Source organism: Lepidochelys kempii, chromosome 6 (assembly GCF_965140285.1).
Source record: "Lepidochelys kempii isolate rLepKem1 chromosome 6, rLepKem1.hap1, whole genome shotgun sequence".
NCBI classification, from domain to species: Eukaryota; Metazoa; Chordata; order Testudines; family Cheloniidae; genus Lepidochelys; species Lepidochelys kempii.
This window is the reverse complement of record NC_136385.1, coordinates 95,075,704-95,100,387: the sequence shown is the minus strand read 5'-3', so window position 1 is coordinate 95,100,387 and position 24,684 is coordinate 95,075,704. Positions and strand designations below refer to the sequence as shown.

The window sequence follows — 24,684 nt, the reverse complement described above, 5'->3', positions numbered from 1 at the left end:
GAGGTTTGCCCTGCTGGGGAGCGGGGTCAGGGGCTTGTTCCGCTCTGTGAAGCTCCCAGGAAGCAACCAGCATGACCCCGCTCCGGCTCCTATGTAATACACAGAGACATGGCCAGGAGGCTCTGTGCGCTGCCCTGTCCGCAGGTGCCGCCCCTACGGCTCCCATTGGCCGCAGTTTACAGCCAATGGGAGCTTCAGGGGTGGCACCTGTGGATGAGGCAGCGCGCAGAGCGGCCTGGCTGAGCCTCGGAGCTGGAGCAGGGATGTGCTTCCGGGAGCTGCTTGTGGGAAGTGCCACCTGGAGCCTGCACCCCTGAACCCCCCATGCACCCCAATCCCCTGCCACATCCCTGATCCCCCTCCTGCCCTCCAACCCCCTTGATCCCAGCCTGAAGCCCCCTTCTGCACCCCAAACCCCTCTTCCCCAGCCCCACCCCAGAGCCTGCACCCCCAACTGGAGCCCTCACTCTTCCTGTACCCCAACAGCCTGCCCATCCCCGATCCCCTCCCACCCTCCAAACCCCTTGGTCCCAGCCTGGAGCCCCCCCCGCACCCCAAACAACTCATCCCCAGCCCCACCCCAGAGCCCTCACCCCCCCACACCCTAATCTGGAGACTCCTCCCGCACCCTGAACTCCTCATTTCTGGTCCCACCCCAGAGCCCGTACCCCCGCCAGTGCCTTCACCCTCCTGAACCCCAACCCCCAATTTCGTGAGCATTCATGGTCTGCCATACAATTTCCATACTTCAATGTGGCTCTCAGGCCAAAAAATTTGCTCACCCCTGATCTAGAAGCACAGTGGGAGCAACCCAAATGAAAAAAGGAGTAAGAAGGTTAACCAAACTTTCCCAAACGTCCAAAGGAAAGGTTTGGTTTGAGCTTTGTGTGAAGATTTGGGTCAGTTCTTATTTTATATGCACTGATTCACCTGGATATTTCAGTCACCAGCAGCAGAAATGTTTTTTGTGGGTTTGTGTGTAGATAGTGAAACTAACATTTACCGACAATTATTGATAAAAACCTAGTCCTGCCAAGCCTAATTGTACTGTGCTGAGTAAACTGATGGTGTTCAGTAAGTAGGTAATTATGATAATAATAAATATGCATAATTTGGCTAAATGAAAGGTCCATGGGGAAAAGGATAAGGTCTACAAACATCAGAAAGGTGCAAATCCCAAGGAAGAGGAGAGATTTTTTATGGTGCTCCATAGAGATATAACTAGAAGCCGTGGTAAGAAAGTGATGAAAGGAAATTTAAGGTGATTATTGAGAAGAACTTCCTACCAGTGCAATCCATTAGACTGCTGAATAGTCTCTTAAGGAAATGTTGGAAGCCCCACTGCTTGAATTATTTAAAACTGGATTGGATAAAGCCTGGAAGAATATAGTGCAGGACTCTTAGACTGACTGGAGAGTGGACTAAATGTGACTTAACAGGCCTTTCCCACCCCTAATTGCTACAAATCTGTGAACTTTGCCTTCCCTCAAAAATCTTTCTCCTCTTTGCAAGAGTGTGGAAATGAGGCAGGAAGATTCAAAGCTTCCTTCAAGGAAGCAAAGTCCATGAACTAGATGCAAAGAACCACCCCAATCATTATCAAGAAACAGTGTGTCAGAAACAGGGTTGGGAGGGCCAGGAGGCTGATGTTTCTTTTTCCTCCTTTACCCTTTTCAATGATGTGTTTTCTAGGATATGATCAGAATCCTGGTATCTGTAATGTAGGCAAATATTTGCAGCCCTGAACATTTCCACCAGACACAATGGATCCCCTTTCGTGCTGCTTGTTTATACATTGATGCCTCCCCGCCATTGTACTCTACTCTTACCCAGCAAAAAAGGGGAGAGGAGTGGAGAAGGACAATACCTACCACACAGGAGAATGTGAAGGGGAGTTCTGAAGCTTGATCCACTGACATTTGGAAAGGATTCTGAAATCTACTACAGAAGTTCTATGTATTCTCAATATTACAAAAAAATAGAAGAGGCTTAAAATGCCACCCAATTTGCAGGAGATACCCTGTTATGTAAGGTCAATGCCACTGAGTAACACTGAGTTCCCAGGGCAGGGAAAAACCCTCCTTCTGTGCAGGACAGGTTGGATTTTAAGAGTCTGGAACTAAAACACTTTATAATTTAATATGCTGTAATATATCAGCTAGTTAATTCCCACATGCACCATGTATGGTAAACCAGGATTTTTATCTCCATTTTACAAATGGGGTAACTGAGGCACAAAGTGGTAAAATAACTTGCCCAAAGCAGGACAGAGAGTCATTTGCAAAGCTGACACAAACTCAGAAGTTCCAGTCCTGTTTTTAGCCCCCTCATTTCTGGTAGAACCCCTTCCTGCAATCCTTCTACTTTTGGCCTAAATCATATGGTTTCCTTTGCATGACTGTATTCTCTGCTGCCTTTCTTATGAGGAGAGGGAATGCTGATGTGTCTGATCTGCTTCAATCACTGCAAGTCAGATGTGTCAACCTGGGATTACAGCTGGCACTGTTCTGGCTGCAGGCAGTAAGATCTAGAAAGCACAAAGTTATTGCTCAAGCTGCCAATCCTTTGGTCCAGCTGTTTGTTTTCTGTGTGCACATGTACAAGTCCTGGAGTGTTTTTGTCTGTTTTGATAGTGTTTGCCCATGCCTCACTGTCTCTATATGGAAGTGTGTTTGTGTGTGCACATACCATGTAGTCATGTTTATGTATCTTGTGTGAGAGAGAGAAAGTACATTGTGATAATTCCATTTAACCAGAAAACTAAAAAAGAAGAAGTAACCTGACAGAGAAATGGAGCAATATTAATATCTAGCAGTTCAATGAGCTGTGCTGTCTAGCAGAATTCTCTTCTCTTACAATAATCAATTTAGCCTGTTTCTCCATCTTTCTCCAGCACCACATTATGATCATAGCCACGGAGCTGCAAAAGTCATGAGATGATTGAACCAATAACCTTTCATTTCACACAAGCTGAGTAGAAATCTATCCATCAGAACTGTTCTGATGATATCATATGTGCTTGGGTAACTGGAAGCTCATATAATCACGAACCAATGGACAGAGAGACATGAGATTTCATTATATACGGAGTTTAGGATAGTCAGGGTTGTACTATGCAGTACATGAGCAGCAATAAACTTTCCCTCTAGAATTCTTTGGGAGAGCAACTAATTAGCTGGCTTCTAACTACTGTGCCTGGAGGATAATATGGTGATAATTTTTAGGAAAACACACTGGAAAGACAGAAGGAAACAAAAATGACAGCTCCAGTCCCCCAGTGCAGTGAAGCTGCTTCATGCCACAGCATCAATGGATTATAGCCCTAAAAGCAGCATATCTGAGAATGGGAGGAATGCCCCACTGCAGGGGAATCCTCCAGTAGTGTAGAGCCCGTACCATGTCTCTTATGTAATGCCCTACCTGTTGTTGGCAAGAGGGGGAGGGGAGACCGTAGCCAACTGAAAAGAAGGGTATCTTTATGTTGTCTAGTTCTCTGGCTGTCATATTTGGCATCTTAGGGCCTTTGGTAGCCAGCATAATTTAGACAATTAGCATGGAACAGAGCAGGCTCAGGACTGGGGAAATGCAAATGTCTCCATCTCCTGAGTTGCGTTCTGTGCTCCACAGCCAAGGTTCTGGAGCAAATGCCTTTCCAGAGGCATTTCTTCTAACATCTGGAGGAAAGTCAATTGCAAAAATACCCCAGACCGAGGGACCATGGTTAAGAAAGGTTTGAGACAATCTGAGGGTACTTAGGAGGAAGCAGAGAAAAGATATACATCCTATTATATAGCCTGTAAGCAACAAACTCCCTTTCTTCTTTGGGTCAGGTGACTTGCTTATAATATGGCAGACACTAATGCCCACCAAATATCAGCTGGAAAGAGGATGGAAGTGTTTCCTTGATTACATCCCATGGGTTATGTAAGGATTGGTGGGACTTGAACCATCCAACATCCCCACACTGACACCCAGCAGCAGCTGTAACCTACCCACTCCCTGTGACCTACAATCCATATAGGCTGAATGCCATGTAAAGTTCCCTCTCGTGTGATCTGACAGTGGTCTTAGTGATCCCTGATTGGTTCCCTGACTCTACATAAGCCTCTGGGGCATACCAGGAACTGTTTAGGAAACAAAGTGGATCCTGTGCCATGACTACCCTGAATTTCTGTTCCTGAATTCCCTGTATTGACCTTGGCTCTGACTTGAATTCTAACTTCCCACTTACCCCTGACACCCCAACATGGACCCCAATACCTGGTGTAGACCCTCAGCCTGATTCTGTATCCAGCTCGGACTCTGGCTTGACCCTCAACTTGATTCTTGACCCTGATAAAGCTCTGACCCCTGGCTTCAGTTCTGGGACCCCCAAGCTCCTGCCACTAGTCCAGCCTACCTTCACCCAGGATCCTGACAGGTTAACAAATATTAACAGGGAAAGTCAAACAACATTTGTTTGCCTTCTGGACACAATGGATAATTACTCTATGGAATACTGCCACAAGATATTATTGAGGCTAACTGTTTAGCAGGATTAGAAAACTATGAGGATAGAAGAATATTCACAATTCCAATAGATAGGGTACACATGTAAATGGTATATCAAGCTTCATGCTTCAGGACATAAGCCAATCTCTAACTACCTGGGAATAAAAAGAAACTTCCCCCATGAGCATGTTAGTGTGCGTTTTTCTATTGTGGTGGATATTGTATCCTTCTCTGAAGCATGTGGCCACTGTCCTAGGTAGGAAGCTGGACTAGATGGATAAGTGGGTAGTCTCCAGGGGGCAGGAAGGAAACTGCCCCACATCGAGCACCTTTGGATAGCAACATCCAGTAAGCCAGGTATGTTATAGTCAATTTTCTTCCATTTTTCTCTGACACATCTAGCATTGACCACTAGACTGGATAAATTAAACATCCAGTCTGATACCACAGGATACAAGACTCACTGAACTAAGAGTCTAATGCAATATGGTAAAATCCTATGCTCCTTTGTGTGGTACTGGGAAGACTGCTGCTCAAGCATGTCTCCGTGCATTTTTTTCCCGTGGCTATTGCAGAAAAAATGCTAAAACCCCTGTCCCTGCCCATCTCCCTCCCAGTGATGGACTCATTTACAGTTTGTCTGAAATAAAATGCCCCAGGATTTTATAGAAAATTTCAGTGGGAGGGAAATCCACGATGTGATGTCAATTGAAGTGTCACAAACTGCATCTGCACTGAGGGTTCCCCAAGATTAGTTCAGCATTTTAGCATATGGCAGGGAGAATGGGGACCCAAAGCCTGTTAAATTGCAAAATGACACTACCAGCCAGGTGGCCTGCTGGGCAGAGTTGTGCAAGCAGGTCTGTGTGCAAGTGCCTGTGTGCACAGGTCTTAAGGGTTGTAGCTATGTGCACAGCAGGTTCTTCGGTTGTGTGTGCTTGTGATCACATCTGAAGGAGTCAATGTGCATCTCAGAGAAATCATGTCTCTGTGTGCGTTTACACACTGGAGTGATTGTCTATGTGAGCGCCCAGTAGTAGCAGGAGGAAGTAAGTATGCTGCTCCCTGCTGGAGTGTGAGAGGACAGCAGGTTTTATATTCCCTTGATAGTACTAGAAGCCAGGCAAGAATTATTTAAAGGGGAAGAGGAGGTTATTTCGGTTTGATATGCACTGAGCTGGGGTCAAACATGGCCAGAAGGAACACAAGCAGCCGTGTGGGGTCTATCGGCAGCCTACTGCCCACCTTGCACTCAGTGTGCGTGTTCAGGACCATTTGTTGCCACCTGCGAGTCTACAGGTCTGATCTGGTTGCAAAAGTGGGGACAATTACAAAAGTGGGGACTGAGCTGAGGAATGCCTATAACTTGACTGTTCCTGCTTGAGTTTCTTTTTATAAGAACCAATAATGCTTTGGGTACACAGTGGGCAGGCTCAAATAGAACCAATATACTGTGCTACAGCTTAACGGCACCTCTCCTAAGCAGCCTTTTGTTGTTCAGAAACTCAGCTTTCTGTTACACTTAGTTCATGTCACATTTTAGCTCACAACTGTAGCCATGCAATGAAGATTGTCTGAAACTGCAAACAACCTGGAACAATAGCTGTGAGATGCACAAGCTTCCCTATTCATCTTGTTAATTCAGATGCCCAAGGATTACATTTTAAATGTCAGGTTCATCTTATGAAGATCTGCACAATCTACCCTGAGAACCAGCCTAGCCTAAGGAATAGGTGGTGCTTTAAAAATCGACTTAGGCTTTCACATAACTTTAAAGGTGTTAAACTGTGACTATGCTGGGTGATGTGCATTTCAAATCACATTAGCTAATTCAAATTAAAAATCACTTTTTTCTCCTAGATTCGGTAGATCCACAGCAATAGTGCACATTGACATCTCAAGTGGATGGAGCTCACTCTGTGCACAGAGCTCAGAAGAGTACCTCTACTTTTTTTGCTCCTAATTCAAGAGCTCTCCATGGGATCCTGGTGGGGAATCAGGCCAGTGTATCTGCTGCTGAAGATGCTATCCTGTATGTGCAATTATACATATACTTCCTCACTTACCCTCTGACTTCATTTTCAACCCTCCTGCTGCTGTTAAGTAATGCTGAGCTCCCTTTCCAACCTGCTTGGCTTAAGTTCCCTCTTGCTTAATGCAAAGCTGACAGAAACACAAACTGACAGAAACACAAGCACTTGATTTACCGCCACTCTCCTGTGTTGACTGGAAGTATTTGGGGAAGGTAAGCACACACACCTCACCACAGCATGCAATCAGATACTGGCTTAGCTTTGGGAGATGAAACCCAGACAGGTAGAAAGCTGTCTGTAAAATTAGCGTAATCATTTTTCTCTTTAACTCTTTTTGCCTCCTTCATCTCATCATGTACAAAAGTAAGACAGCCACTATACTGCTTCCATGCAACCATTTGAGAGAAAGAGCACTATGCAAGTTAACCATTGCTCCACATGTCTGTGGAAGAACAAAGCATCAAGTGCACAAGTGAAATGGTGAAAATTTCCAAGTAAAATTTAGTGACAACTTTTTCACAGCTCCAGACTCTATGCCCAGAACAGAGTGTGTGTGTGTGTGTGTGTGTGTGTGTACGCGTGTGTCCGCACATGAGTCCTGGAGTGTTTTTGTCTCTTTTGGCAGTGTCTGTCCACATCTATGTAGGTCTCACTGTATCTATACAGCAGCATGTATGTGTGCACATACCTTGTAGTTATGCTTATGTATTTTCCAGCCTTATAAAAACGTTATAAATTTTCTGGCCCTGCAGTGACAAGCTACAATCAACTCTTGATTTCATCAACTTGTCATGCTTTAATCATCCCTCTTGGCAGATCTTTCAACATATGTTACAGCACTGTCTTCAAACTATGCATCTCCAGAGCTATTTTATTAACCCTGGATTTTTATAACTTTTAGACTCATTACAAGATGCAATAAATTTGTCAAAGGGATTTTACTTGCTGCCTCCGCTCCATGAAGATAGGAAACATCTGAAGACTCATTTGAGTCCCACAAAATGAGTGCAATATGAAAAATTAAATGCCACAACCAAGTGTATGAAAACAACATCAGGGATCAAATGCAACTAACAATGCTAATCAAAATTCAGTTCAGGTCACCTCTTTATCCTTAACTTGCCACCCACTAACAGGGGCATTTAGTAAAGAAAATATTAAGACAACAATGGGGTTTGGCCAATACCCTCAAGGTAACTCTCCAACTCTTGCAACAACAACAACAACAACAAAAAAGAAAGAAAAAAAAAAGTGCCACAGCCTCTCTTAATGACCGAGTGGTCAAGACCTCAGTTTTATGTCTAATTAAATGGATGGTATTCTCTAGTAGCACATGCTGTGCAGCAGTATTGGGTGCAGGACAAATTTAGATGAAAGACCATCTCTTAGTGAATCACGTACACCATTTAGTAGAGTTCCTGAGTTTCCCTTGGGGGTCTCCCATCCAAGTACTGGCTAACCCAATACTACTGAAATTATGAGAGCGAGCGAAATCACAACCTATCAGCTTGTGCCTGCAACATGAAGGCACATGTTAGATGAGGCAGTTTGCCTCAAATGATCCATGGTTAACTGTTGGACCATCTAAATCTATTTTCCCCTTCCCTGGTGGTGAGGATTTCAAAATGCTTTATAATCATGAAGTCCCACAAATTCCCTATTTGACAGATAGGGAAACTGAAGCACCTAAAGGTGAGCTAACTTGCTCAAGGTCACACAGTAAGTGGCACAGCAGGGAGTAGAATATAGGCTATTCCTGACTCAGTCCCCTGCTCTGACTTTTGGGGCCATACTGCCTCACCATATTTAACATAGGGCATTTATAACAAAGAAGCTGGTTGTCATCTTTCAAGATCTCCTGTTGGGGAGATGGGCTGGGGACTAAAATCCAAAACCAGCAGCCATGCCTAGGAGCTGTTGCACATACCTCCCTGACACCCTCAGTCCCAAAGGTATCCTTGCAAAGCCTTTTCTTTAGTAACTAAAACAGCTTCTGCATTATCTGATGAAATTCCTCATCATAACAACAAGTTCCTCTATGTTTTGTGTAATTCTTTTACAAATAACCTTGAGTCGTACACATGTCCTCTTACTATCTCAGGAGAGAATCTCACTTCCCCACCCCCTTTTTCCCCCCTACCTCCAAACAAAAATGTGCTTGCTGTCTTCTGGGTGGTTATGTTTAATCTCAGGATTAGACAGAAGCCCATGGTTTGCCTTGAACAGCTTATCAGCTTCCAAGAGACATTTACGGAAAGAGAAAGACTCTGGTTTTGATAGCAGTAATTGTATTTAGCTTGTAAGATACAAGGCTATTTATCTCGTAGCTGGGAAATCACAGAGGGGGAAAAAGAAAATGTTGGTGGATAAAAACTAAATAAAACCAAGAGAAGAAAGGAAATAAGCCCCTCAGGGCCCTCAAGTGGAGGGGTGGGGCAAGGAATAGACTTTTAGTTTAATCAAGTTCATGTCACTTGGGAAAGGAGAAAGTAGAGATAAGGGTGGAAGGGCAAGGAGTGTGAGTGGACAAGAAATTATCCATTTTAAAGCAAACAAGTGGCAATGGCAATTATAGAGGTGTATGGTCCAATTTTCAGAGGTGCCAAGTATGGATAATTCCCATTGAAAGCAATGGGAGTTGCGGATGCTGAGTACCTCTGAAAATCAGACCATTTGTTATTTATTTAATAGACTTATATCTATGACCATCACCAGGCCCCTGTATCAATACAACAGTTAATTATAAAAAAAATAAAAGCCCTACTCACTAAAACCCCTCCCCCATCCATATACAATTTAGTCTCATTTACTAAAAGTCAGACAAAACCTTAGAGAGAGAAGGTGGGCGAGGTAATATCTTTTATTGGAGCAGCTTCTCCTGGTCCTCTTCCTGAAGAAGAACCCTATGTAAGCTTGAAAGCATGTCTCTCTCAAAAATAGAGATTATGGTCCAATAAAAGATAGACTCTTACACACCTTGTCTCTTTAATATCTTGGCACCAACATGGCTATAACCACACTGCAGACAAAAGCTTGACACTCCTATTCCTGTACCCCAAAAGGCCTCAAGCTCACTGCACCCAGGCCCTCATGGGCCTACTCCAGCAAACAGGTTGCAGAAGTATGTGATGGCCTTTGAGAATACCCTGCAGTTAGATGTAGATAGTTAAATCCCAGGAACCAACTGCAAGAATGGCCCAGCAGATCATAACTCCTGTTGTGGCTCAGAAGAAGAGAGATGATCCTGTCCCATGAGTGGAGTTAAAACCTGGCAGAAAATGGTGTGTGAATGCACCCTTCATTTAAGATAGCTGTTAAGGGGCCACGCCAAAAACGATGCCTAAGAGAGCCTGCCAGAAACTAGCACTATGTGGGCAATTAGTTCCACTGGGTATTCTGACCAGGGGCTGTGTATCTGAGAGCACACAGAAATCCAGGGAAAGCCAAAAAGCCAAGCAAATGCCTGGAAGCACGGTGTGACCCTGGAAAAAGCTAGAGAGAGAGAGCTTTTGGGCCTGGTGTTGGCTAAAGACACTTGAGGTTGTAAGCTAAGAATCTGCTTCTTTGTTCTTCACTACTCCTGCATTTGAAGAAGCAAGATTTTGTACGTTCTTTGTAAAGAAGCAAGATTGTAAATACCAGATCCATCATTTTCTACTTCTAACTGGAACATCCCCAGGGCCCTGAACTTGGACTAGCCTCTGGGGTCAAAAAGGCGCAACACAACAGTAGAAAGAAACAAAAGAAACATGGGCATAGTTTAAATTTCATGTGTGAGCAAGAGGGGAATGGAAAGAGGCAGAATCTCAGCCTGCCATCAACACCTGCCCTTCATCCGGCCAACTCCAACTCAGAAATATTGTGACACCAGAAGACAAAGATTGGCAGTAGGACACTGGCCCAGCAGAGCCACTATACCAGGAATCCCTCCCCTCCCCCAACCCCAACCCCAACCCCCGGAGCACTCTGGGGAGGAGTTTGGATTCCAATTTGCCAAACTTTGTGGTAAACCGTGTGTGTGTGTGTGTGTGTGTGTGTGTGTGTGTTGACGGGAGGAGCACTGAGAGGACAAAAGTTATTTCTATTACCTGGAGCCACTGGCATTAAAAGTTAATGCCACTTAAGAGAATGAGTGGACTCCTGATGGGAGGCTGGTGGAGGTCACTCACAAAGGTGATAGGAGGAGTAAGTGGAACAATTTTTTTCTCTCTACTTATCTGGAGAAACTAGCTCATGAGGATCTAGTTGTTCAATATTGAATTGATTCTCAGTTTTAAAATATTAAATGTCTATAAAAAGCCAGGATAATGTTCCCCTATTAAGTGAGTGACTCTTTAAATGAAAGTCTCTTCCTGTCTTTCATCTCACTTACCCCCACTATCCCTCTTTGAAACATGACTTCAATCAGACTTTATTTTGGTGTTATTGACGTGTTCTTTCTTTGCAGCTCCTTTCTGCCTAGTTTTTCTCTTCCTGCTGTACTGAAGGAAATGCAGGCACTGCATGGATGAATGAACAGAGAGATGAGGCTTGTTTTAATGTACACTCCAGATCTGGCAAGACCCCAAATCTCTCTTTGCAAGCAAAGGTAGCGAGAGAGAAAGAAAACCTTCTGGCTAGGATTTAATGAAAACCCACGGCCTGAGGTATCTATCCCAGTTCCATGTCAAGATAGGTGATTTGTTTTTAACCCTTTTGAGAATTGCTAGCTTCTTCTGGGATTCATAATTTGTCTTTTTTTCTCCTATTGTAAAGTGCCTCAAATACGATGGGTTTTACAATAATCTGAAATAAAAGTATATCAGAGGCTTCTCTTACCTTCACTGGCTCTTGTATTTTACCCAATAGGGACACTGTTCTTGATCCAGAATGACACTTATTAAACCACAAAAATAGCTGAATTTAGATTTAGAAAAAGCTCTCAGCAACTACAAAACCAGTCATCACTGACACACATCTATCACAGAGATGCTGCACCAAACATTGCTTGCACCCCAGAGAACAGTAGGGACGTAAGTCCCTTCTGAAGAACAGAGAGTAGTGTAAATTTGCCATTCAGAGGGATACCCAAGGCTGAAGAATAGACACACTGGCCTATTAATGCATTAATCTTCATGACCCAGGCATCACACAGCTGACTAGAAATGCTCTGTCTGAAGACACGCAAATCTGATACAGCCCATCTCCCTGTTGTGGGCTTGGGGGAGATGACAAAGGGAAAACAAATTCAAATATTGAATATTATCATTGAGCCAGTGGTTTTGGCTAAAGGGTGCCAGGACAGGTGGATGAAAGTGAGCAACTCCAGTGCATTCATGCTGATATTTGTTATTCCTCATTTCTCAGGAATATTGGCTCAAACCTGAATGCTACATCACTGCCTTATTGTCCAGTAAATGAGACACTAATAGGGTTGGAATGTCAAAGCCAGGCACGAACACTAAGAGACTCTCTAATGATTAGGATTATTTCAGGTTCTCCAGGCTAAGACAACCTTAGGCTCAAATGAATTCCTTCCTTTCAAATTTACCTCTACCCCTTCTTCCTTCCCAAAATGAGCAATCCCCATGTTGCAGGTGATTTGGCTGTAATTGGATGCTATATAAAGATATTTGGTCAGTGCATGAATTGTTATTTTGTTGCTTTTTCTATTTTCTTGTCTTATATGAAGTTGCAAAGATAATAGCTTTGGAGTCTTTTGAACCCATTTGGCTATTTTCATTTAATTCCTTCTTGATTGATGGCTGTGTTTAAAGAAGAGTAAATACTTCTCTCTTTGCTCATTTAGTAACCATTGGTCTACACTTACACCATTCAAATAAATTATGAATCTCACGTATAATCCCACAAAAGGCAATGAAATTCAGAGAGGAAAACTGAAATAATATTTTAATTTACCCGCTTGTGGCAAAGATGGCAACACATATGGCAACACGCAAGATGGCCAAGTTTGCAATCCTTTAGTCACAATCAGCAAGTTACAGATAGAAGTAACTGTAATCATCAAAGATAAAATAGCATGTATAGATCACAGCATCACAGAAATGTAGGGCTGGACGGGACATCAGAAGACCATCTAGTCCATCCCTCTACATGGAAGCAGGATGAAATAAATATAGACCATCCCTGACAGGTGTTTATCCAACCTGTTCTTAAAAATCACCAATGATGGCAATTCCACAACCTCTGTTGGAAGCCTATTCCAGTACTTTGCTATCCCTATACTTAGAGAGTTTTTCCTAATATCTAACTTAAATCTCCTTTGCTGCAGATTAAGCCCATTACTTTTTGTCCTACCTTCAGTGGACATGGAGAACAATTGATCACTGTCCTCTTTATAACAGTCCTTAACATATTTGAAGACTGTTATCAGGTCCCCGCTTCAATCTTCTTTTCTCAAGATTAAACATCCCCAGTTTTAACTTTTCCTCATAGGTCAGGTGTTCTAAACCTTTTATCATTTTTGTTACTCTCATCTAGATTGTCTCTAATTTGTCCACATTTTCTTAAACTGTGGTGCCCAAAACCAGACACGACACTCCAGCTGAGGCCTCACCAGTGCTGACTAGAGCAGGACTATTACCTTCCATGTCTTACATACGACACTATTGTTAATTCACCCCAGAATGACATAACCCTTTTTCACAACTGCATAACACTGTTGGCTCACATTCCATTTCTCATCCACGACAGCCCCCAGATCCTTCTCAGCAGTACCACGGTCTAGCCAATTAGTCCCCATTTTGTAGTTACACATTTGATTTTTCCTTCCTAAGTGTGGTACTTCGCACTTGTCTTTATGGAATTTATTTTTATTGATTGAAGACCAATTCTCCAATTTGTCATGTTTATTTTGAATTCTAATCCTGTCCACCAAAGTCCTTGCAACTCCTCCCTGCTTGGTGTCACCCACAAATTTTATAACCATACACTCCCTTCTGTTTGCCAAGTATTTAATGAAAATATTTAATAGTATTGGACTCAGGACTGATTCCTGCAGACCCAACTAGATATTCCCTCCCAGTTTGACAGTAAACCACTGATAACTACTCTTTGAGTATGGTCATTCAACCAGCTGTGCAACCACTTTATAGTAATTTCAACTACTACATTTCCATAATTTGCTTCTTAGAATGTCATGTGAGACTGTTTCAAAAATATTACTAAAATCAAGATATGTCACGTCTGCTGCTTCCCCCTATCCTCTAGGACAGAAGGAAACTATGTTGGTTTGGGACAAGTTGTTCTTGACAACTCCATGTCGGTTATTACTTATCATTGTTACCCTCTAGGTGCTTACAAATTAATTGTTTAATTATTTGTTCTGGTATCTTTCCGGGCATCAACGTTAGGCTGACTGATCTATAATTCCCCAGATCCTCTTTGTTCTCCTTTTTAAAAAATAAGTACTATGTTTTGCTCTTCTCCAGTCCTCCGGGACCTCACCAGTCCTCCATGCATTCTCAAAGATAGTTGCTAATGTTTCAGAGAATGCTTCAGCTACTTCCTTAAATACACTAAGTGACTTTCATCAGTCCTGCTGAGTTGAATACATCTAATGTATTTAAATATCCTTTTACCTGTTCTTGCCCTGTTTGGACTTGCGTTCCTACCCCCTTGTTGTTAACGTTTTGTTAAGTATCTGATCACAATTAATCTTTTTAACAAAGGCTGCAGCAAAACAGGCATTAAAAACCTTAGCCTTCTTGATGCTATCTGTTATTAGCTGTTCATTCCCATAAAGTAGTGACACTTTCCTTCATTTTTCTGTTTTTACTAAAATATTTATAGAATCTCTTCTTACAGCCTGTTATGTTCCTTGCTGGTTGTTATTCATTTTATGCCTTAGCCTTTCTGATTTTAGCTCTACATGCTTGCACTATTATTTTGTATTCGTTTTTAGAAATGTGTCCATGTTTCCACTTTTTGTAGGATTCCTTTTTGTTTTTAGGTCATTAAGGAGCTCCTGATGGAGCCATATTGGCCTTTTACTATTCTTCCTATCTCTCTTTGCATCAGGATAGTTTGCTATTGTGCCTTTAATATTGTCTCTTTGAAAAACTGCCAGCTCTCCTGAACTACTTTTTCCCCTTAGATTTTCTTCCCCTGGGACTTTTCCTACCAATTCTCTTAGTTTGTTAAGTTCTGCTTTCTTGATGTCCATTGTTCTTATTCTGCTACTTTCACTCCTGCCTTTCACTTTCACCCCAATTGTCTTGCACCTTCAGATTCACAACCAAGTCCTCCCTGCTGTGAATGTAATGCTTTCCAGATATTAATGAGCATATGTAGGCTGTTTTATTCTGGGCAGTTGTATTTTATTCCTGCATATTACCCCACTCTACTATGAATGGGAGTGAGGCAGCTGGGAGAGAATAGATTCCTTGGCTATTTTTGACATCATATTCCTTTTAGAGAGGGACCAAAATGCTCAGTCCAGGTATGGATCAATATTTGAATTTTCTTCAAGGCGTGTGCTGTTGAGATTTTCAGGTTTTGGTCATATACAACTGTAGACACAGGACCAAGCTATGAAGCTTGGCTCCAAAGCCAAACCTCCTCAAAGTTCTGGTTCAGGCCTGTGTCTACATCCTTTACAAGAAATTCCAATGTGTGCACAGTCTCAGTGTATAGTAATGGCCAGTGAAACATTTTTGGTTTTAAAAGACATTTTAGGGTTATTATTGCTCACTAAACTTATGAAGCTGGTTAACGTCTATTGGGTCTTTTAAAAAAGATTTTATAACCTACAAATACCCAGAAGTTGGTATGTGTGTGAGGGAGAATCGGGGGGTTGGGTGGCCTGGATGGATTAGAAATAAATCCCTCATCCTTGGGATGTGACTTTATATACCCAATATCAGCCCAGGCACATGGCTAATGTAGATTTTGTAAATCCATGAATTTCCTAATGGAAACACAGACTGATCTTTAAATAAGGCAGCAGCAGAGGATGCAGTTATGATATTTCCTAAGCAAGTTTTATTTTCCCTTTTCAAAAACTCAGCAAGTGAGAGAGCTGAGTATTTTGCTTCTTTGCCAGAGGGATTAACTACAGTAACTAATATAAAAAGAAATTCTATTCACAGGGCTGTACAGGCTGTAACTGGCTGCCAACTGGACCAGACGTAGACAACTGGGAAATAATTAATGGAGACTGTAGGAAGGAAGCACTGGATTTGGGCACTTCCTAGCCATCCCACCCTCCCTAGCCAGTGGATAACTGGGCTGAATCTGATGCACCATAATGGCAAAGGTGCTGGGGAACAGGCCCTTTGAATATATTGCACTAAACATCTATATCATTTGTGTCATGTGGAATACGAAGTAGAAGGCACTAGTGCTGCACCACAGGGAAGCTCACTCAGATACAGAGGCTCCCAGCATGCTTTCTCAGTGAAGAGAAAAAATGAAATCACGCCCTCAGAGTAATTTATTAGTGTCTGGGGGGAACAATTAGGTGCAGTGTACTTTGGGTATCTCTCACGAGTGCCATCATTCGAAGCTAAATGGCTTGTGGGCGACTCCCACACTACTGGCAAATTGCCTAGTGTTTATCAGGAGAATCCTCCCTCTTTCCACCCCCAAGTGGGTTATGTGTAAACCTGGGCGAGAGGCACCAGAGGCTGCCTGGCTTTACTTAACACCGGCAGCTGCTGAATAGACCCCTGATGCCAAATAATAAGTTGACAACAGTGACTGTCTCTGCAATCTCTCTCCGTTTGTTTGCATTCTACAGACTATGTATGTCACTGAGCATCTCCTTGCACTGTCAGTGTCGCTAAGGCTGCATCCTTTTGATTTCAGGGTGACTTTGGCCTTCAACGATGGTGACACACAAACGGAGAAGGATGTGGCTTTTCTTCTCTGCATGCACATTACCCCAGTCTGTCACTGCTGCCCTTCTTTGCTAGGTTATGGTTTCAGATAGAATCAATATGAAACTGAATGGTTCCACATGGTTTTTGACATGAAGTAAACTAAAACATGATGGTTTCAGCTGGATAGTGTGTCAAGTTTTGTTTGTGCAAACCCAAAATTCAGAGCAAAATTTCAGGGAATGAAAGCTTATGGGAAGCAAAAAGAAAGATCCACGCAAACTCCTGTGAACCAACTTTGCCACATTCGTTGTCCCTTACATTCATATCTCTGCAGACTGCAATGAGGAGATAAGGTAGAGTGCCAAGCCCCCTTCCCACCACACTGCTCCTCACTCTGCTCTTTTTCATTAGAAATCACCACAAGTAACAAATCTAAGTTGTTGTTCAATCAGTTTGTAACTCTTTGTAAGATCAGGATATACCCAGTGGGCTTTTACTGTGCATGATCTATGTGCATATTGCCATGCAGCCTTTGTGCACCACACCTCTCCATACACAGTAGATGTTGGATGAAATACCTCATTTTCCAGCACAGTGAACACAGAACCCCTTTACATTGGATCAGGCTCAACCCAACTCTCTATTTCTGGGGATGTATAAATGTTTGTATACCACCCCAGTGTTTTGTGATTTAGTTGTTGTAACCCTTATTTTAAGGTGTGGATGGATGAGAGGGGAACGACAGAGAGAAAGATTTCTTGGTCAAACATATACCTGAAGGGTAGTGTTCATTCACTGGCCAGCTGTCCACCTGAAGAGTGGCATTTCCACCATTCCGAGTAAACCGCACCACATGATATTTGCCATCATTCACTGGGGTGCTCTCCTCTTTGATAGAAATATCCACTGTACCAATATTGAAGACCACACCAATCTTGCCTTGCTCCTATAATGAAAAAAGCAAGAAACAACCACCGATAAGTTACCATCTGGTATGAGAGTTCTCTAGGTCTGTATACATCTAAATAGTTAGACAATAGATGACAGTAGATGGCACTCAAAAACATGTAGCATAGTTCCTGGGTTTTGTAGGACCAATAAAACTTGTGGTTGTGCAATGCATATGTCTTTCTGTGCAGTGCTCTACATCAGCTCTTAATGCTATTCACCTGAGAATCACGACTAATTTCCTCCCTCAGAACTTCTCCATGGACAATTGAGAGCCAAGGACAAAAAACCAAGGAAACGTATTGAATGTTATTTGGGAAACATCCCCGTTAATTAGGTATCATTTGCTCAGCCACCACTAAATTGCAGCCACTATTGGGCTAGAACATAGCAATTGTTTGACACATACAAAAAGTACACAGCAGGTTTATTCCAGGAGGGAGTTTAGCGTAATTCCCCCAATTAAAAATCAGAAGGGGGAATTTTAGGGAGCAAAACTATAATTATCTAAATTGGAGATACATTACAGTGAGGCTAACACACAACTGAAAAGTGCAATGGGATTTTTAATTACTCCAGGTGGTTAGAGCCTTGATTTTACTTCTCATCCTCAAGACACTACCTCCAATAGAACACCATCTTCTAGTACCACTCCTTGGCATTGCTCAGCACACACCAAGGGAAGAGCAAAGCCTACTGTATCAGCAACACCATTTCCTGTAGCACGCTGTGTGATGGTGGTGGTGGGTAGGGTTTTTTTGTTTTGTTTGTTTTTTATGATTCCCATCCATGCAATTCCCTGATTCAACCATTCTTAGCTTATGAACTATGAAGAGATCACAACCCAAAATGTACTGTAGGTTAAGGCTGTACATTTATTTATATCTATTTTAGGTACTTCCGGACTGCCTGTCACTGCAGGACAGAGGTGAGCAAACTATGGCCCGCGGGACCGTCCTACCCAGCCCTTGAGCTCCTGGCCGGGAAGGCTAGCCCCCAGCCCCTCCCCTGCTGCTCTCCCTCCCCCGCAGCCTCCGCTCGCTGAGCTGCCAGTGCTCTGGGTGGCGGGGCTGTGAGCTGCTGCTGCTCTGAGTGGCATGCTAAGGGGGCAGGGAGGTTGGATAAGGAGCAGGGACTCCCAGGGGGCAGTCAGGGGACAGAGAGCAGGGGGCGGTTGGATGGGGCAGAGGGCGGTCAGGGGATGGGGAAGAGCAGGGGGGTTGGATAGGCATGGGAGTCCTGGGGGGTCTGTCAGGGGGCGGGGGTGTGGATAGGGTTTGGGGCAGTCGGGGGACAAGGAGCAGTGGGGGTTGTTTAGGGGGTGGGGTACCGGGAGGTAGTTGGGGGGGGATTCCGGCGAGGGGGCAGACAGGGGACAAGGAGCGGGGAGGGGGGATGGGTTGGGGGTTCTGAGGGGGTCAGTCAGGGGGCGGGACATGGGAGGGGGCGGATAGAGGGTGAGGGCCAGGCTGTTTGGGGAGGCACCGCCTTCCCTACCCAGTCCTCCATAGTTTTGGAACCCTGATGTGGCCCTCAGACCAAAAAGTTTGCCCACCTCTGCTGTAGGATGTAAATGCTAATCACAGTAGATTGGATTATACATTAATACTTAACTGAGGGAGGCGGCACATGCAGTTTTTGTAGTTTACAGCTGCTATGTTTCAACATTTCCCTTCACGATCTGTTCTACCGGGGGACTGGATGATACTGTGGGTCATAAATATAATATGGAGACTTGCACAGGTTCAAATCGGCCCAGCTTGGCAGTGACCTAAAGTCTGTCCTATGGCAAATGCAGTCCAATTGTGAGGTACCCGCATCACAAAGTGGTCTTCCCATTGGCTGTTTCAGCAGAGAGACCAAGGTTGGAATGGCCTGTGGAGAGTGAATTGCCCCTCTCCCCAAGCAGGGCTGAGACACATTAAGAGCTGGGGCTTGACACTACTCACTGACTGTTCTAGGTTTGCTCTCTGGACAAAGAAGGATTCAGCTTTCAAGGCTGTCAATCCAATTACCATCACCACATTCATTTAAGAAATTTTCAGCCGTTGCAGAATCCCTTCCCCTGATTCTCCACACTTGATATTTCTGAGCCTGGTCTCAGATTCCTCCCATACCCTAAGTTCCCCCATGCTTGACACCTCTCACAGACATTCCCCCCAATTCTCCCCACACCTCCTTCAGACTCTCCTGCATACCCTGTACCAGCCCCCTGACACCTAGAGCTGGTCGAGAATTTTTCAACAAAACTTTTTTGCTAAAAGTACCAATTTGTCAAAAATGAAACATACAGGTCCTGACAAAACGTTCTTAGATATTGGATAGGATTCAGAGCAATTCCCCAGACTAGCCAAAAGCTCAGCAGTTAGGGCGCTCACCAGGGATGAGGGAGAACAGGGTTCAAGTGCCTGCTCTGAATCGGGCAGAACAGGGGCCTTAAATCTAGGTCTCCCACATCCCAGGCGAGTGCCTTAACCACTGGAATATTGGCTATTTTAGGGAGGGAGAGGGTCTCGTTCTCATGTTTTGCAAAATATTTCACATAGGAACAAAACCAAATTTTGAATCTCGAAATATTTCAGGAAGTGGGATTCTTGTTTTCTAACTAGCCCTGCCCACAGCCCCATTCCCCTTGGTCTTATAGGTCTGACACATTCCTCCTGTTTTCTTCCACTCCTAATATTTTTTTGTTTTACAGCAGTGGGCTGCCAGTTATATAAAAATCCTAAACAATTTCCTTGAAACACAAGCTGGCCATTAAGGAAACTGGACTGAGGTTTGAGTATTAAAATTTAGCATTGTGACTGATAAAATGTCCTGTTATCATCACTTTCTCCCCAAAATGGCAAGCTCTCCTACATATATACCTACTGATCTCAACAGAATGATCTCACAAGCATGCAGACTGGATGCTTATAGATTTACCTCCTGGAAGGATCTCTCTTATCTGTTTTCCCCAAAGCACTGGATGGATGGGCTGCCACTTCTTCACATACACACACCAATCTCGTGTGATGATAATCAGCACAGGATAGTGTGATATGGCAAAGGAGATGCCCCTGGAGGATAACTTTAAGAAAAGCTGGACCTTGAGAATGAATGAAGTAGCTGTGTTTAAATACTTCCTCCCCTTGCTCACCAGTTAAAGCTGGAAACTTTCATTCCATTAAGGAAGACAGAATTATTTCATCTCCAGTCCATTTCAATTCTCGTTGGTGATCACAACAGCCATTTTCTTGATGAATAAGATTATCTGTTTGCTAGCAAATGATTGACCAATGGGTAAGAATCAATAGGATGCTGCCAAATCATTTATTTGCCTCTTTCTCTGGTAATTAGCATCCACTTGGAAATAGAGTGGTTACTTGCTCTGAGATAATGAAGTTCAAAGAGCAAGTATTGACCAGATAATCAAACCCCTGGTGATTGGCCCCATCTGACTGATTTTGCAGGGTGCTGCTTATAGAATTCTTATCCTTTTGTGTGCAGGGGAGGAGGGGTCTTACAGTAACATCTTGTATTTCTCCTCTGTCGGACTCAAAGAATCAACCTTCTCTCAGTCTAGAAAGGCTGGTGATAGCTCTCCACACAATCTACTTTGGAAGAGGGGGTCGCTTTAAAATGAACTGAGTTCTCTCTCCCAAACTAGAAGTACAGTCCTTCTCACAGTATTTTGATGCTTTTGTTTCTTGCCCATGTTGGCACCAGGAGGTCAGAACTATATAATAATGGACCAATTCAGGAGGCTCTTCCTCAGGTCTATTCAGTCCGTACTCAAAAAATCCCAGTGACTCTTCAACAAGAGTTTTGTTTGAGGGAGCTTTGCCTAGACATTGAGGGCCAGAGTTTCTCACCCTTACTCACACAGAGTAGTGCCTTACTGCTCACATAGTTCCACTCATATTTACAGGACTAGTCACAGAGTAAGGTACTATCCACAAGAGCAAGGGTATCAAACCCAGCTTTAATACAGACCTCAAGATCTGGCCGGTTAATAACACTTACATGTACATTGCTCTTTTTTATCCAATGAATTTAAAGCACTTAGCAAAAAAGTGAACGACCATTAGTTTTCCCATATTACAGATGGAAAAAAAACAGAGGCCCTGAGAGATTAAGTGACATATTCAGGCTATGTCTACACTACAAACCATTGGCGGCAACGTGTAGTGTATGAGTAGCTACATGCCGCAGTGAAAAGCAGGCTGGATCCACACTATGGTGTGTAGCTATATGTGTCAGTGAAAGGCTCTGGCAGAGGGGAGCAGCAGGGAAAAGCTCCAGCAGTAGGGAGGTAACGGGACACTGCACTGCTAACAAATAACAGGGTAGATGGGAAGGCATAGTTTGAGGGAGTAGAGAGCCACGTAGGATATGTACTCGAATACATATCTGCACTCTTCATGCATTTCTTTACTCACCTAATCCTTCCCTCACGGTCTACACTGCTATTTATACCCACGTGAGGGGGGTTATGCATATACGTACACTACACACCACCAATGAAAGTGTGCAGTGTAGACCTATCCTTAGAGTGTCAAAGCCAGGACTGGAACAGTTCATTCCCATTACCGAACACATTCTTCTGGACTACCATGCCTTGTTATGAGGCATGAGAGACTGAGCAATTTACCCAAGGTCAGTCTGTGGCAGAGCAGGAAAGAGATCTGAGCTCTCCAGAGTCTCAGTCCAACTATTTTATAAAACTGTCCATCCCCTGGGCTTTGAAAGACAGGCTCTACCACTAAAATGAACACCCACTTCATGATCTTAATCCAGTTGGGTTCAGTCTCCTTCGCTTTTCCCATACATTTAGTTATTAGATTTTTTTCCCGCTACAAATTTCCAAACGCTGAGATTAAACAGACCAGCAGTGCTGTGACTGCCAAGGAATGATTTATCTCAGTGCCAATATTTCTAACATTTGTTTTGTCTTGAACAAAAAACCCCACAAAACAAAAGGAGAGCTGAATACACAGCAGCATTGAGCACACACAAAGCACATTCTCAGAGGGCCTATGAGCATTTAACAGGTAGCCTGCATCTTTCTTCTCTCTACATCAATGTTTACCTGGGTGTCCCAGGCAGGTGAGAATCCATCTATTGATTTACCTGTGTCATTTTCTTGAAAACTCTGAGTGAATGTAAAGAGCTGGCAAAACCACAAGGAAAACCTTGAAACACTTTTATTTGAAAATAATGTGGTGAATACGGTATCCAATCTGTATTTCTCTGGCTTTCCTTCTTTGTTTCTAAGGCTGCTGTATCAGAGAAGATTCTTAAAGTAGTTCTTCAAGAAATCATCTCTTCCTATTGCACTGCCCCCTAAAATTGTCACCCGAGAAAGTTGTGTTACCCCTTCTTCAGAATCATAGCCCTCCTGAACACCAATTTCCGCCGTGAAGCCTATAAGAAATCAGGCATGCAATTATGGCTCAGCAAAGGGGCAGTTGTGGATAAATTATACGTATAAAAGAAAGTACATAGTACTAGCGATAAACATACCAGTCATACCCTTTATCATACTGCTTGCTGGCTGTATCCCCTTCCTCAAAGCCTTTATTTTTTTTGGCTTTCAGAGTAAGTTCTTTAGGGAAACAATTTCCTGTATGTATGTACAGTGTCCAAAAGATTTTGAACAACCACTATAATAACTGTGCAGTGGTTAGGGCATAAGACTGGAGTTAGGACACTAGGATATTACTCCCTGCTCTGACACACTGTATGACTTTGGGCAACTCATTTAAATTCTCTGTGCCTCAATTTTTCCTTTTTTAATTTTTCTAATGATATATTCAGCCACCATTATGAGCTCTGGGGATGAAAAACACTATATAAGTGCTAGGTACTATTCTAATATTTGTGATGACATAATAGTCTGAAAAGAAACTGCATTACAAAGAGTGAATGAGAACTAAGCAGGAGGAGATGATTTCTTAATGAATTAAGGGCAATATTCTTTCCTCAGCAATAGTTAATGGAGGAGAATGAAGCCTGGAAGAACTAATGCGGGCACAGAAAGAAACAGTGCTGCTTGTGAGTAGGACAGTGGAATGGGACTGGTGAGCAGAGCAGAATGAGATCACTGTGGGAACCCATATTCTACTGATTTGCAAGCCCACAACCCTGTGCCTCTTGCAAAAAAACCCTCCTCGGTGAGGGGATCTGCCATGCAAGGGGCATCGGAGGCCCTTCCACTTTGCAAGTCTAAATACCCTGCCTCCCCTTCAGTCCTGCAAGTTCTTTCTCTCTGAGGAGAGTATATGAAAGAGCATTTTCTGTGGCTGGCTCTACCATTCCCATGGATTTTTCCCCCACAGGAGAATTAGATCCTCTTTTTATGTAAATGTTATGTGTAACATATGTCACTACATAACTGTCAGGATTTTGTTTTGTCTGTTCTGTACCTTTATTATCTGAAAGGGAGCATGGTGGGGGGGGGGGGGAGAAGCCAATTTATAAAACAAAGCAGTTGGAGCACATTAGAGGACACACACATGCACTGTGCTCTCTCATGGAGCTATCTTGATTTCTTATTTTCCTTAATCTAAAACTAAAATTATTCAGACTGAAAGTAAATGACTGATCCTTGTGTGTAGGGAAAGCACTTGGTCTTGGTCATGAGAGCGGACCCACCAGGCCTCCAGACAATGGAACAAATTCTACTCCCAGCTACACCAGTGTAAATCCACAATATTGAATTCGGTGAAATTACTCTGGATTTATACTGATGCAATTGACAGCAGAACTTACCCCTGTACCTTTTTTTCTGAAATCAAAGACCTGAGGAACAGTTATTTAAAAAATAAGCCAAGACCCAACAAGCATTCCAGGATTACTGTGTTTCCCTGCTCTCACAGGTTTGACAGTACCTGCAACAGTATAGATTCTCTCCTCCCTCCTCTTTGTCAGGTTCCAGCATGACTAGACATCAACTGAAACCTAGCAGACAATACCGCTAATTACCTCTGTCTGAAGATCTCTGCTGATTATGCTGCTCTCCTTTCATTGTGATACGAGGCCTTTGGTAATACAACAAGCTTCTTGTATGAGGACTCCCTTAACTCACACGGGCGCACACACATTAATTCCCCCACCCTCTAAGGTCACAAAAGTCACTTCATTTCTCTTATAATGAGAGGCATCGCTGTTCCTCAGAATAGCTCCTTTCTTCTGTCTCCTCATTTCTGAAATCTATTTTAAACAGAGTCTGAAGTACTTTTATTTCTCCTCTTTGGGATTTTTTTCCGCTTCATTTTTGTAAGGTTTTTTTTCTTTTTGTGACTGGCTGTTAAATTTTAATCCAGCTGGCATATCACTTTCTTTCTTTGGTTTGCGGGACTTTGCACCATGATGCTAACTGCAGTAAAGCAGCCGGTGGAACTGAAGTT

General features: G+C 43.2%; 1 protein-coding gene across 8 annotated transcripts in view; it reads right to left on the bottom strand.

Moving 5' to 3' along the window:
• Window positions 1-24,684, bottom strand: part of NRXN3 (neurexin 3) — a 1,346,778-nt gene that overhangs the window by 158,897 nt on the left and 1,163,197 nt on the right. For all 8 annotated transcript variants that reach the window (XM_073349326.2, XM_073349320.1, XM_073349317.1 and 5 more), the window contains one exon: window positions 17,120-17,291. In XM_073349326.2, coding sequence (XP_073205427.1) covers window positions 17,120-17,291 — 172 coding nt within the window. The remainder of the gene's footprint in view (window positions 1-17,119; window positions 17,292-24,684) is intronic.